Raw genomic sequence first — 13,598 nt, 5'->3', positions numbered from 1 at the left:
TTATTTTGAGTTTTAAAGTATTTTACATGCAGTAAAATTTATACCTCATAGGTTTTGACAAACAGTGGTTTAGTCACCAGCAGTCACAGTACAGAAGCTCACAAGCTCCTTTTTAAGTCAACCCTATCCTCCAGACCTTCGCCCTGGTCGCCACTCGTCAGTATTTTCTCTCTTTTAAAAATACTTATTATTTGGAAATCATTATAGACACAGGAAATTGCAAAAGTACTACAACACCTAGAGTCCCAGGTACCTATCACCTAGTTTCCTCGAATGGTGACATCTTACACAACTGAAGTACAAGATCAAAACCCCGCCATGTAGTTTGAAGGCAGGTTTTCCTTTCACTTCTTCGCCTGCATTTTTTCCTTTCATTTCCAACAAATTTAACTCTGTTGTTAAAAGGAGCAGATGCTAGTTTTCTTTCAGATGTCTGCTATTTCAGTTCGATCACCCCTGTTACTCCTACTTTTTTTTTCTAGTCTTTATCCCCATCGTTTCGCCCCAATTTAATTTTGCTGCTAGAGATTTTTTTTTTTCTCCTCTGAGATATGTGCCACAGATGGTACTACTGTCAATTTTCGAATTCCTAACTTCTCCCTCCATCCTTAAGTTTTCAACGGGTAGCCCTGTTGTGTTTACAGGACTTTTTGTAGTGTGTGCGTGCTGGTATGGCTCTCCAACCTCTTAGGTGGGTGCTAGTAACCCGCTTTCCCCTAAACGAGCCGCCTTTGTGTTCCGCGGAGGGCACCGCGTGCGTTCGGTTGCAAGTGGCGGCGGCGGGGGAGGGTGAGAGCTACCGGCGAAAGGAGGGGCGGGGCCTTGGCAACGGTGGACCCGGGCGGCGGGGAGGTCTCGCTTTCCACCTCGCCACCCCTCCCAGTACCGGCCTGGGTCCCAGCCCCGCCCCTGCCCGGAGCGCGCGGCGGATCACGTCACCGGCCTGCACCGGGCGGCCCTCACAGCGCGCGGGAAGGCGCATGTGCGCACGCTCGGTTTCGGCCCGGCGGCGCTGACACAAGCAGGCTGTGGTCGCTTCTCGTTGGCCTGGAGGTGCGCTGGCTGTGCTCCTCCACCGCCCTCGAGGTCCCCACAGCCCCATCATCCAGCTCCCTAGGGCCAACGGCGCGGCGGTGGCCTCGCAGGGCGCTGAGCCCCTCTCCCCGGCTCTCCTCCCCTCGGCTCCGTGGCCCCGCCCTCGCCGGGCTGGGCTGCGGGGCCAGGGGCCGAGCGGAGCCGGGTGAGTATTCCCACAGCTCTTGCCGGTCGCCTCCTTCCGGCTCTGCTCCCACACGGTTCTCCCCTACTCCTGGTGCAGGGAGGCGAGGCGCGCGGGCAGGCGGGAAGCAGCCCAGCCCGGAACAAAAGGCTGCGGACGCGGCCCCTCGGGGGGAACTGCGGGCCTGTGCTGGCCGCACCGCCCGGGGCTTGGGGCGAGCGGGGAAGGGCGAGGACACTCTTCCCCCGCGGATCCGCCCCTTGTCGCGCACCTGGTGTCACCAGCGCTCCTGGGCCACTACCCAAAGGCGGCGGCACCCTCCAAGTGGGTAGTTACTATCTTGTGTTTAAAATCCACATGCTGATAGCAAATAGCAAGTCTTTGACCACGTGACGTCGAAACAAAGCGTATTAAATTACTGGGGGCTTCCCGTGGCTGAGTGCAACTTAATTTGAAGTTTCAGATTCATTAAGTATTAGGAGGAATAACCTGATACAGTATTTAGCGCCAAAAGGTTATTCTTTTTAAAAAAACACCCAGATAACCTATAAAATGATGAATTGGCGGGGAGGGCGGGAGAATGATAAAGGAATAGTTGACTGCTTTATAGAAACTTTTAGTGGCGATAAAATTACAATAGTATTGGAAATAAGGCAAAAGGATGACAACATGTCTTTTTAGAGTCAAAGTGAGGCCTGTTTAACAGGCCCATCTGAAGATGGTTTAGATTTCTAGGGGACTATATTTTGTTTGGCATGATGATACTGATTAGGGCCTAGGCTTTGTAGTTAACATCTTTGATGACTAGAGATGCAAATTATTTCTGAGTGGGAGAGAAAAAAGTACAGTACTCCTAAAGGTTGTAGTTTTATTGCCTTGTGGGCTATTAACCATTTTTCTATCTAACCTATTAAACTTATACCATCATTTTTTTCTTCAGTGTTTATAGTCAGTTCCTCAGATGCTCCTGGGTGCACTAAGCCATTCAGCTTGTTCCATTGTGCGTTTAATAAGTCTTTGTCGCAGGTTCACTTTGAGTCATATTTATAACTTGTTATTGGACGATGGTCTCTATTCTTTAGTGGCAAAAACAAGTTTATGTTTCTCAGGGTGGGACAACATAGACCCTGTGTGTACTCAAATACATCCTAGGATCCCATGTAGAATCCTTTCTCATTGCTTCAGAAGGGTTGAACATTGACCAGAGGAAATGTTGCAGAACCTTGACCAAAAAATAAGTCCTGAGTATTGAGAAATTAAAGTCTTGCAAATTGCAGTTTAAAAGTTGTTATTGATATTTTAAATTGAAGAAATTAGTTGAAATAGTAGTTCTAAACTGCATACGTTTGAATGTGAGTGTTAAAAGATTATATTCTCTGTGCCCTGCTTTTCCCTTGCCACCTTCTGTTTTATTTAGGATCAGGTTAACTGAGATTTTGCTACATGGTGGGCTATTCAAGTTAGGTATAATGTGTTGGGACAAACTATGTGTTGACAGTAGTTCCTGTTGCCTAATACATTTCAGAGAAAGGTAAAGCAGTCCTTTAGGAAAAATAAGTAGGTAAAGCTTACAGAAGATTTCTTAAGATGGGCTTGATTTGGTTATTATCTTTGAAGCCTAGAGATGTGTTTGGGACTCAGGAGGTTGTATTTGAATCATACATATAATCAGGGAACCTTAGGAAAAATAAAGCCATAGAGATCATTTGGTGATTATCTATTGATAACAAATGTTTTCAGGGGACAATCGGCCTGAATATAATAAAGCAATTAGAAAGTTGGGGAATGGAGAATAGGAGAATAAGCTATACCTGAAGGAATCCTGATGAGGGAATGGTTGCCGAAAACTGCAGAGACAAGACTTCTCTAATGGATTTGCCTGATTACATAGGTTTTTTCAATCCAGGAAGAGTGCTTAGCTTGAAAGCTAGGGTTATTTAATATCACTGTCATGTAATGTCTTTCTGAGAAAACCTGTTTATCATCTCTTCTGAGCTCAAGAACCTACAATGGTTTCCTATTGCCAGCTGTTTTAAATGGAATCTCCTTTGGTTTTTTTTGTTTGTTTTTAGGAGGTGGGGTCTCTGTAAGTTGTCCAGGCTGGAGAGCAGTGGCTATTTACAGGCACAATCAGGAGACACTACAGCCTCGATTTACGGGCTCAAGCAGTCCACCTGCCTCAGCCTCCTGAGTAGTGAGGACTAAAGGCAAGAGTTACCTCTCCTAGCTTCCTCTGAGTTTTAAGGCTGTTTGTAAACTGCCTGCACCCTGTCCCCAGATGCCCAGTATGCCTCAATCCATACTCTCTGTTCAGGTTCTTTACTGGTCTACGTCATTTCAATCTGTTTGAGGTTCACTGCCACTGCCTCCATCCCTTCAATCTCTTTCTTTCTAAATCCTATAATTCAAGGATTAGCTGAAATCTGACTCCTGTAGGGCACATGCTCTGGTTCCAGACTGCCTTAGGTCAAATTGCTACGCTTAACAGCTGTGTTACCTTGAACAAATTACCCTCTCTCTGTCTCAATTTCCTTATCTATAAAATAAAGAAAATTCTAGTAATTTATCTCAAAAAGTTGCTATGAGGATTTGTTGCCATAGTTCTTAATACATAGTAATATGTGTGATTTTAACTATTTTAATCCCTACTAATTCTTTAAACAGATTGTACCGTTCATCACTGTTTTTTTATTATCCATTATTCTCTGATGTTCTTTTCAATTTGAATCTTACAAATTTGATTACTTTGAAAAGAATGTGTATTCTGAAAAAAAAAATTGATTACAAACAATTGAAGGCAAAGACTGTGTATTATGCTTTTTAAAAGTCTCTTAAACTGAGGCTGGGTACAGTGGCTCATGCCTGTAATCACAGCACTTTGGGAGGTTGAGGCAGACAATCACCTAAGCTGAGGAGTTTGAGACCAGCCTGGGCAACATGGCAAAATCCTTTCTCTATAGAAACCTCAGAAAATTAGCTGGGCATGGTAGTGCACATGTGTGGTCCCAGCTACTCAAGAGGCTGAGGTGAAAGGATCACTTAAACCTGGGTGGTGGAGGTTGCAGTTTGCTGAAAGGGTACCACTACATTCCAGTCTGGGTGAAATAGTGAGACTCCCGTCCCCTTAAAAAAAACAAAAAAAAATCTCTTAAACTTCTCAGGATGCTCTCGGGGCTCAGTGTAATATTTTTTTTCTTCCCATCTTACATCTATTTTTTTTCCCCCTATTTTTTAATTTTACTTTTGTAGCTTATAGTTTTAAATTTTTACTCTATTTTGTTCCAAAAGTATTTGAGCTAGCTTACAAACCGTATGATATATAATAACATACACAATAAAGAGAAATCAAGATCACGAGAATATGAAGCGTGAATAGAAAGATGTGATTAGGGTGAATTATAACTAAAAATATACTGTGAAATATTATACAGTTATTAAAGGTAGACCACAAAGTTCTGAGCTTCATAGTGGTCAAAGGACAGAAGGAATGTTCATTGCCCAGCAAAAACATAGCTTTCTGTGTTAAAATAATTAACTGGGAGTCCATTGCTTGAGGAGCCTCCAGTGCCCTGAGTTCCTACATAAGCAAACTTACACCCAACTTAGTATAAATGGTTGTATTCTAGGAAAGTGAAACTTTAGCTTAACCAATCAGAAAGCACCAACTAACTAACCACCAACTTACAGGAGTGATCCAAGTAAGGCTACTCCACTTTGACCAATCACATATATTCTTGGCCTTGCTTCTGTGTTCACTCTACAAAAGCCTTCAAATGCCTTCTAATTGTGTCCCTTTGGTGCAGTGCTAAATTGCTTGCATTCTGGAGCTGCACAATTCATTAATATGCCTAGTGTTCCATTATTGGAACGCTAAGCTTGTAGGAATTATTTATATTCTGCTCAAGGTCATTGCCAAGGTCTGATTTGTCACACAACTTCCAGTATAAATGGGTTAACCATTGTCTGTTCAAATAAATATTTTTTTTCTTTCTTTTTTTGAGTCGGAGTTTCCATCTGTTGCCAGGCTGAAGTGCAGTGGTGTGATCTCGGCTCACTGCAACCTCTGCCTCCTGACTTCAAGCAATTCTCAGCCTCCTAAATAACTGGGACTACAGGCATGTGCCACCATACCCAGTATTTTATGTTTTTAGTAGAGACGAGGATTCTCCATATTGGTTAGGCTGGTCTCAAACTCTCGATTTCAGATGATCCACCTGCCTCAGCTTCCCAAAGTGCTGGGATTACAGGGGTGAGCCGCTGCGCTGGCTATAAACATTTTCTTGTTTTTGTTTTTTGAGACAGGAACTTGCTGTGTCACCCAGGTTGGAGGGCAGTAGTGCAATTATGGCTCACTGCAGCCTCGATTTCCTGGGCTCAAGCTATCTGCCCACTTCAGCCTCCCAAGTAGCTGGGACTATAGATATGCACTCCTATGCCAGGATAGTTTTTGTATTTTTTGTAGAGATGGCGTCTCACCATGTTGCCCAGGCTGGTCTCAAATTCCTGGGCTCAAGCAGTCCACCTGCCTTGGCCTCCCAGAGTGCTGGGATTACCGTGCCTGACCTCAAATAAACTCTTTAAAATTTTAATGTGCCTTAGTTTATCTTTTAGTACTTAGTAAATCTTTAGTGAGTGAAATGGAGGTTGTGATTGCAGATTTTAAAGGATACTCTGAGTACCTACAGTTAAATTCTCTAGACTTTGTTAATTCCTTATCTCTTACCAGTATTTCTCAAAGGGGACTCTACTGGCATTTTTATGGACAACTCTTCACTGTGTGGATTGTCCTGCACATTGTAGGATGTTTATTTTACCTGGTCCCTCAGCACTAAATGGCAATGGCAAACTATAACTTCTTTTCTTTTTGACAATCCAATATGATCCCATTTATTTCCAAGCAGCCCCTTGGAGAGTGGGTTCCCCATAAAATTGGGAACCATTGGACCTTTTTTGCCCAGACTCGACTCCACTCGAGCTATGCTCTATCCGCTGCCATTTGTTTTATTTTTAACCCTTGCATTCTTTTCAGACCCTGTCTTCACAGGAACTCCTCCATCTTTTTGGAGTGGTTTTGTCTCTACCTGGTTGGCCCTTACTCAAATTTCAAAATTTAGTTCTTTAAGAATTTAATTCATGTCTTCAGAACTCCAAGTTTTGGAGTCTTCCTTAGTTTTCCCAGGAAGCTGACATTCTTTTCTAGGAGGACACTCACAGCAAGTACTAGGGTATCATAGGTATTGAGTAAATCAATGAAAAAACTTGTGGAAATAAGGCACATTAGTCTCATCTCTGAACAAAGACTTTTGCAAGAAGAAAAGGGAATATGTCTTTCATTACAAAAATGTCCAACCATTTACTTATTTTCCAAAAGAAAAAATGGCAATTGGTAGTATATTTTAAAGACAATTTGCTCTATCATCTGTATTCAGCCTGACACTGTTTGTAGCTTCTGATATTGTGTTGATCTTTTTTTTTTTTTTTTGAGCGGAGTCTCGCTCTGTTGCCCAAGCTGGAGTGCAATAGCATGATCTCAGCTCACTGCAACTTCCGCCACCCGGGTTTAAGTGATTCTCCTGCCTCAGCCTCCCAAGTAGCTGGGATCACAGGCACCCACCACCATGCCCAGCTAATTTTTCTATTTTTCATAGAGACGGGGTTTCACCATGTTGGTCAGGCTGGTCTTGAACTGCTGTCTTCAGGCGATCTACCCACCTTGGCCTCCCAAAATTCTGGGATTATAGGCATGAGCCACTGCTGTTTTCTGTTTTTCTTATTTGTTGGATATTTTTGGCTAAGATCATACGCCATTATTTCCTTATTTGCTAATAGTGTTGCTTCTCATTTAAACATTGATTTGGAATATGTGTTCCAATGGGAAGGCAAGGAGGGAGAATTGAGCCCTGCTGTTCATCTGTTATCAGGACTGATCCACTTTTGATGTATCTCTGCTATCTTACTGGATTGCCCAGGGCCAGGCCTTATGTGTCCCACCCAGGCTGCCAAATGTCTTGAAATCCAGGTCTTTTACCAGCCCTGTCAAAACGATTCATCTTTTGTTTAGGGATCATGCTAGTCTTTTAGGTTATCTTTTAGGTTATCAGGTTATCTTTCTGGCCAAGGCCTAGGATCATTTAAATTTGCACTGTGGGTGCTTCCTTGCTCTCTAAAACTTGAGGACCACTGCTTAAGGACCTTGCTAGGTAAGTGATTAAATTAATCTAAATGAATTCAAGCCAAATTGCCATAAAAGTAGTGGGTTGACTTTTTTTTTTTTTTTTTTTTGAGACGGAGTTTCGCTCTTGTTACCCAGGCTGGAGTGCAATGGCGCGATCTCGGCTCACCGCAACCTCCGCCTCCTGGGTTCAGGCAATTCTCCTGTCTCAGCCTCCTGAGTAGCTGGGATTACAGGCACGCGCCGCCATGTCCAGCTAATTTTTTGTATTTTTAGTAGAGACGGGGTTTCATCAAGTTGACCAGGATGGTCTCGATCTCTTGACCTTGTGATCCACCTGCCTCGGCCTCCCAAAGTGCTGAGATTACAGGCTGGAGCCACCGCACCCGGCTGTGGGTTGACATTTAACTCTCCTAGCTGTAAGGGTCATTGCCGAGTTTAAAATGAGGAAACTGAGGCCGGTATAAGAAAATTAAATGCCAATTTATTCAGCTCCTGGGCGAGGTTCTCTGGTCAGGGAAAGGGGGCCAGAGAAGTCAAGCTGGCTTCCTGCGGTGGGGGGGAGGGGGGAGGGTGGGGTTTGTGGCTAGGAGGAATGAGCAACAGCTGGGTGCTCTGCTTGGGTCCAGGGGAGCGGGATTGAGACAGGGCGGGCCTCTATTGGTTGGCAGGTTGTTGGGCGGGTTTTCTGGTGCGAGAGCCAGCCAGGGTTGCATTAGCCAGAGCCTTCCAAGGGAGCCATGCAGCAGAGCTAGGTGCTGAGTGCAGAGCCTGGTGCCAAGTGCCGAGGTGGGTGTGTCTGGCCTCCCAACGAGGCAACCGGCCTTACACTAGCTAATATTGCTTTTTTTTTTTTTTAAAAAGAGTCTCAACTTAGAGTTATAAATAATGTGGAATGTTGCTCGGAGGGACAAGTATTCAGGAAGTTGCCTACTTTATTAGTCAAAAATGATTTTTAATGTTTAAATGTATGCATAGTATGTTCTGTGGTAATCACATTTTTGTAAATGATCTTAAGTTCTGGGAAATTTAGTTATATTTCTTATATTGTTTTAGTCCCATTATAACTCTGATATACATTGATTTATAGATTCATCAAAAGCAATGTCTCCAACAAAAAAAATAACAAAGAATTAGTTTCACACACATTGGATTAAAAATCACATTAAAAAATATGGAGAGTAGTAGTGAAAAAATTGTTTTCAATTAAAGAGGATCATTTAAACAATGATTATATACAGTGTTAGAATTTACTGAGGCTGCTTTTCTGGAAAGATATACGTGAACAGCAGCAAAATAAGCTTCTATGCTTCTAGTCTAAGGACGAACTTATAGTCTGGAAAGACTACCCTCACTTGGTTAGGAAAATTATTCTGTCTTTCCAATCTTTAGTCTCTGCTAAAGCAGTTAGAAAAAGGTTTTGATTGAATGTTACAAAAAAAAAAAACAACAAAAACCCCAAATAGCTCTTTAGCCAAAGTAAGACTAAAGCAAAATAGATGTATTAACAACTTATACTTTATGACATGAGGAGTGCTGACTCATTTCTAACTTGTACTAACAACAAGACATGAGAGGGTCATTAGGATGAGATAAGAATTGAAATTCATCTTTTTACTGAGAGTTCATTTGAGTGACTGTTGTCACCTCTAGTTTAAATTTAGTTTAAGATAAGTCTGGAAACATAGGCAGTTCACATATCTTAAGGTTTTTCGTTTGCAAAATTAGGATTATTCTTGCCATTATTGCTTAATAAACCACATTTGTGGTTATTTCCATTTTTAGCCATATTTTCAGCCATCTCATAATAGGAAGTTCCCAGATTCTAATTTCTGCCTCTAGTAGTTTATGAACTTGGTAGAGGACTAGAAAGTATTACAACTTGAAAAGTACATATAAAAATGTTGATTGAATTATATTTACATTTTTGAGTTGAAATATTCTTGCTTGAGCAAAGAAACAATAATTATTCCATGATATTTCATTATGATACATTATGATGAATCGAGTTGAGATGGATATCTTTTTAGCATAGTATACTTCTTAATTTTGTAATCAAGCCGTAAGTGTTTGTATTATTGTATTTAGCATCCTTCAGCAATCCTAGTCCTTAGATAATTTTAAAACTATTCAACCAAATATTAATTAGTGTTTTGATGTTCAGTCATCTTGCTTGTAGCACAGTGCTGTTAATTAGATAAACTGTGGCTATTGAGTTAAATTTTATGTTTAAGTATTTTCAATACTTCAGTAAACCTCAAGTAACTGGAGGGCTTAGGCTTACTTTGTTCAGTTTTGTTATTAAGAATTTGTTGGAATTTTAAAAAATTAAGTATGTTAGTATTCTTTATGAATGAAAGTTAATTTTTCTTTGATTTAGTATGTTTCAGTATATGTCAGGGTCATCATACAGTTGGAAAAATTTCCTCTGGCCGCACCATATCAGTCTTCTCTTCCTGTTCTAGTTTTGCATTCTCTTGCTGATTGATGAAATGGGTTCTGTTACTGTCTATGTAATGTTGATGTAGAATCGGTATTTCCAGCTCAGATTTCTCTTTGCTTCTGAGTTGAAGACACACCTCGAAAATGCCTGCTAGACCCCTTTACTTCGGCATTCCATGGACATTTTAAATTCAAACTCAGTATGGCCAAATTAAACCCATCTCTCTTCCCAAAACTGCTATTCCTCCAGAGACCCCTGTCTTAACTCAATTCACCACCACCTAAAGGCAAAAAGCTTGAAATCTTTTCTCTTCCCTATCTCCCACCATTCTTTTCAGTTGTATTGTCCCTATCTAGTTCAATAGCAGTTTATTTTTCTTAGACTCACTTTTATTGAGTCTTTTCAAGGTACTTGGTTATAGAAATAACAGTCGTTCTTCTTTTTTACTTTTATGTTTTTGGTTTGTTTAACATTTAATTATAGTATATATTTATGAAATGAGAACATGGTTTGTGAACACACAGTTAACTGATGGGAGCAGAGGTGCTTCATGAGCAGTGTGCTGTAGACCTGAGTCAGTGTTGATTAATTTGGCAAGTTGGTTAAATGGAGGTTGGGTAAGAGAGTTTCTGCTATAATACTTGCATTTTTTATCTCCCTTTGTTAGAATATGAGCTCTTACAAGGCAAGGACTATTAATTTTTTCATTGTTGTATACCCAACCTTTACTTATTCACAGTGCCTGCTACTTAGTAGATATTCAGTATGTATTTGTTGGATGAATGAGCAAATTCTTGCATAGATTATACTAAATTTGAATAATCAGAATTAGCTAGTATAGACAGGTCATTGGCCTTGGAGCCAGATGGGTTTAAAATCCTTGCGGTTTATATGATTTTAATTCAGTTGAAAAAAGGCATCTGGAATGTTTACTATGCTAAGCACCAAAGATATAGAAACAGGAATATAAAAACACAAACAAGCTGGGTGCAGTGGCTCACACCTGGAATCCCAGCACTCTGGGAAGCCAAGGCAGGCAGATTGCTTGAGGTCAGGAGTTTAAGACCACCCTGGCCAACATGGTGAAACCCTGTCTCTAATAAGAATACAAAAATTAGCCAGATGTGGTGGTGAGCAAATGTAATCCCAACTACTTGAGAGGCTGAGGTGGGAGAATTGCTTGAACCTGGGAGGTGGAGGTTGCAGTGAGTCGGGATCATGCCATTGCACTCCAGCCTGGGTGACAGAGCGAAATTTTGTCTCAAAAACAACAACAAAAATAAAAACAACAGCAAAAATGGGGATAAGGTGAGAAAGATAAAAAACAAAAATCCTTTTTTTTTTTTTGAGATGGGATCTCACTATATCGTCCAGGCTGGAGTAGAGTGGCATGATCATAGCTAACTGCAGTCTTGAATTCCTGGTATCAAGCGATCCTCCTGCCTCAGCCTTCTGAATAGATGAGACTACAGGTGTGCACCCCAATGCTTGGCTAACTTACTTTTTTAGTTTTTATATAAATCAAGTCTTGCTATGTTTACCAGGCTGGTCTTGAACTTTCTGGCTTCAAGCTGTCCTCCTGCTTTGGCCTCCCAAATTGCTGGGATTACAGGTGTGAGCCACCATGCCTGGCCAAAACCATTTTTTAGTGGTCTTGAGGTTATTTTCCATTCTACATCCCAAATTTTGGTTTATTGACAGAAATAAATCAATTAGCAGAATTCCTTTCGATATCATTCTAAAGTTGATGCTAATACTTAGTTTTTATATTGCAGTTATTTAATATGGAAGAAGATGAGTTCATTGGAGAAAAAACATTTCAACGTTGTTGTGCAGAATTCATTAAACATTCACAAGAGATAGGTGATAGTTGGGAATGGAGACCATCAAAGGTACGACTGAATATGTTTGTTTTCTGTCTCAATAGAGTTTTGTTTTGTTGATATGTAAAACCTCCATAATTTAAAGTGAAGTGTGAAAATTGGTTTGATTTAGTAAAAGGCTGAAATTGAAGGATGTCTTAAAACAGATGTCCAATTTATTACTTCAACTATATATACTCATTATTATTAGGTTAATTAAATATTATTTTGAAAAGTTCTTAGGTAACCTACTTTAATTTCACAGATAAAAATTAGCATATTAATTATCTGAATGTAAACAGATGTTTCTGTGGTGCTTCAAATCATTTGTTTACACTGTTAATTTTCTTGGGAAACTACTTTCGTCTAGAGAGTAAAAAGATAGTCTTGAAACCAAACCATAAACAATCACAAATTCTGAAATATTGAGTACTGTATTAATTGGGAATTTTCTATTAATATAAACATATTTCAAAAAAAAATTTTTTTTTGAGACAGAGTTTCACTCTCTTCCCCAGACTGGGGTGCAGTGGTGTGATCTTGACTCACTGCAACCTTGGCCTCCCAGGTTCAAGCGATTCTTGTGCCTCAGCCTCCCCAGTCGCTGGGACTACAGGTGTGCACCACCACACCCAGCTAAATTTTTTGTATTTTTACTAGAGACGGGGTTTTGCCACGTTGGCCATGCTGGTCTCAAACTCGTGGCCTCAAATGAGCTGCCCGCCTCAACCTCCTAGTCCTGGAATTACAGGTGTGAGCCACTGTGCCTGGCTCCCAAATTTTTTTTGTTTTTCTTTGAGATGAAGTCTTGCTCTCTTCTGGAGTGCAGTGGTGTGATCTCGGCTCATTACAACTGCTACCTCCTGGGTTCAAGTGATTCTTGTGCCTCAGCCTCCTGAATAGCTGAGACTATAGGCACATGCCACTGTACCAGCTCATTTTTGTATTTTGAGTAGAGATGGGGTTTCACTATGTTGGGCTGGCTGGTCTCGAACTCCTGACCTCAAGTGATCTGCCTGTCTCGGCCTTCCTAAGTACTAGGATGACAGGCATGAACCACCATGCCTGATCTAAAATATATATTTTTTTCTTTTGGTCTGTTCAGCGATAATAATGTAAAAGGCCTGTGTACTTATTTATTTCCATACTTAAAATTAGTAAAGTTCTCTGTCAAAAATGTTTTTTTTTTTTGTTTGTTTGTTTTTTTGAGCCAGTCTCTCTCTGTGTCACCCAGGCTGGAGTGCAGTGGCACAATCTTGACTCACTGCAGTCTCTGCCTTCTGGTTCAAGCAATTCTCATGCCTCAGCCTCCCAAGTAATAGCCAGGATTTTAGGTGTCCACCACCACACCTGGCTAATTTTTGTGTTTTTAGTAGAGACAAGGTTTGGCCATGTTGCCCAGCTGGTCTTGAACTCCTGACCTCAAGTGATCTGTCTGTCTCAGCCTCCCAAAGAGCTGTGATTATAGGCATGAGCCACCATGCCTGGGCTCTGTCAAAAGCTTTTTAAAGAGTTCCTTGAAATCCCTTTTTTAGAGAATAGGTAAGTTTCTCTACTTAACATTTTACTTGATTCCCAAAAAGCGATAAACACTGATTCTCTGCTGGCTGGTTCTGTTTCCTGTATGCACTCTGAGGAATGAACAGTTTGGATTTGAGTACTATAATTCAGAACTGGGCCCGGAAGGCATAGGTTTTGATCAGGTCCAAACTGGGGAAACAAGCCATGATTTCATCTTGGGCCATGTGCAGGCTGAACTTTGACAGGGTGGCTTATGGATAGTTTAGAGGAGAGGATCAATCTTTTGTGGTAGACTCCAGCCCCACTCTCTAGGTAGTGATTATACAGTTGATCAGCCCTCAGGAAGTCTCCCTCTCCAGGATAATATGACTGTACTAGCAC

The 13,598-nt window shown here is 41.2% G+C and overlaps 1 protein-coding gene across 7 annotated transcripts in view; it reads left to right on the top strand.

Moving 5' to 3' along the window:
- Positions 1–974: 974 nt before the first annotated feature.
- ATG10 (autophagy related 10) overlaps positions 975–13,598 on the top strand; it is a 292,497-nt gene continuing 279,873 nt past the window's right edge. For 4 of the 7 annotated variants that reach the window (XM_074384177.1, XM_074384175.1, XM_074384174.1 and 1 more), the window contains exons 1-2: positions 976–1,240; positions 11,610–11,726. In XM_074384177.1, coding sequence (XP_074240278.1) covers positions 11,619–11,726 — 108 coding nt within the window. In that variant the 5' untranslated portion in view covers positions 976–1,240; positions 11,610–11,618. Of the gene's footprint in view, positions 1,544–11,609; positions 11,727–13,598 lie in introns of all 7 variants that reach the window. The other 3 variants (XM_074384181.1, XM_074384173.1, XM_074384192.1) reach the window with 3 other exon arrangements.

The sequence above is a fragment of the Saimiri boliviensis genome, chromosome 1 (genome assembly GCF_048565385.1).
Source record: "Saimiri boliviensis isolate mSaiBol1 chromosome 1, mSaiBol1.pri, whole genome shotgun sequence".
In the NCBI taxonomy this organism is placed as follows: Eukaryota; Metazoa; Chordata; class Mammalia; order Primates; family Cebidae; genus Saimiri; species Saimiri boliviensis.
The sequence above is the reverse complement of the archived record's forward strand: the minus strand, read 5'-3'. Positions and strand labels throughout refer to the sequence as shown.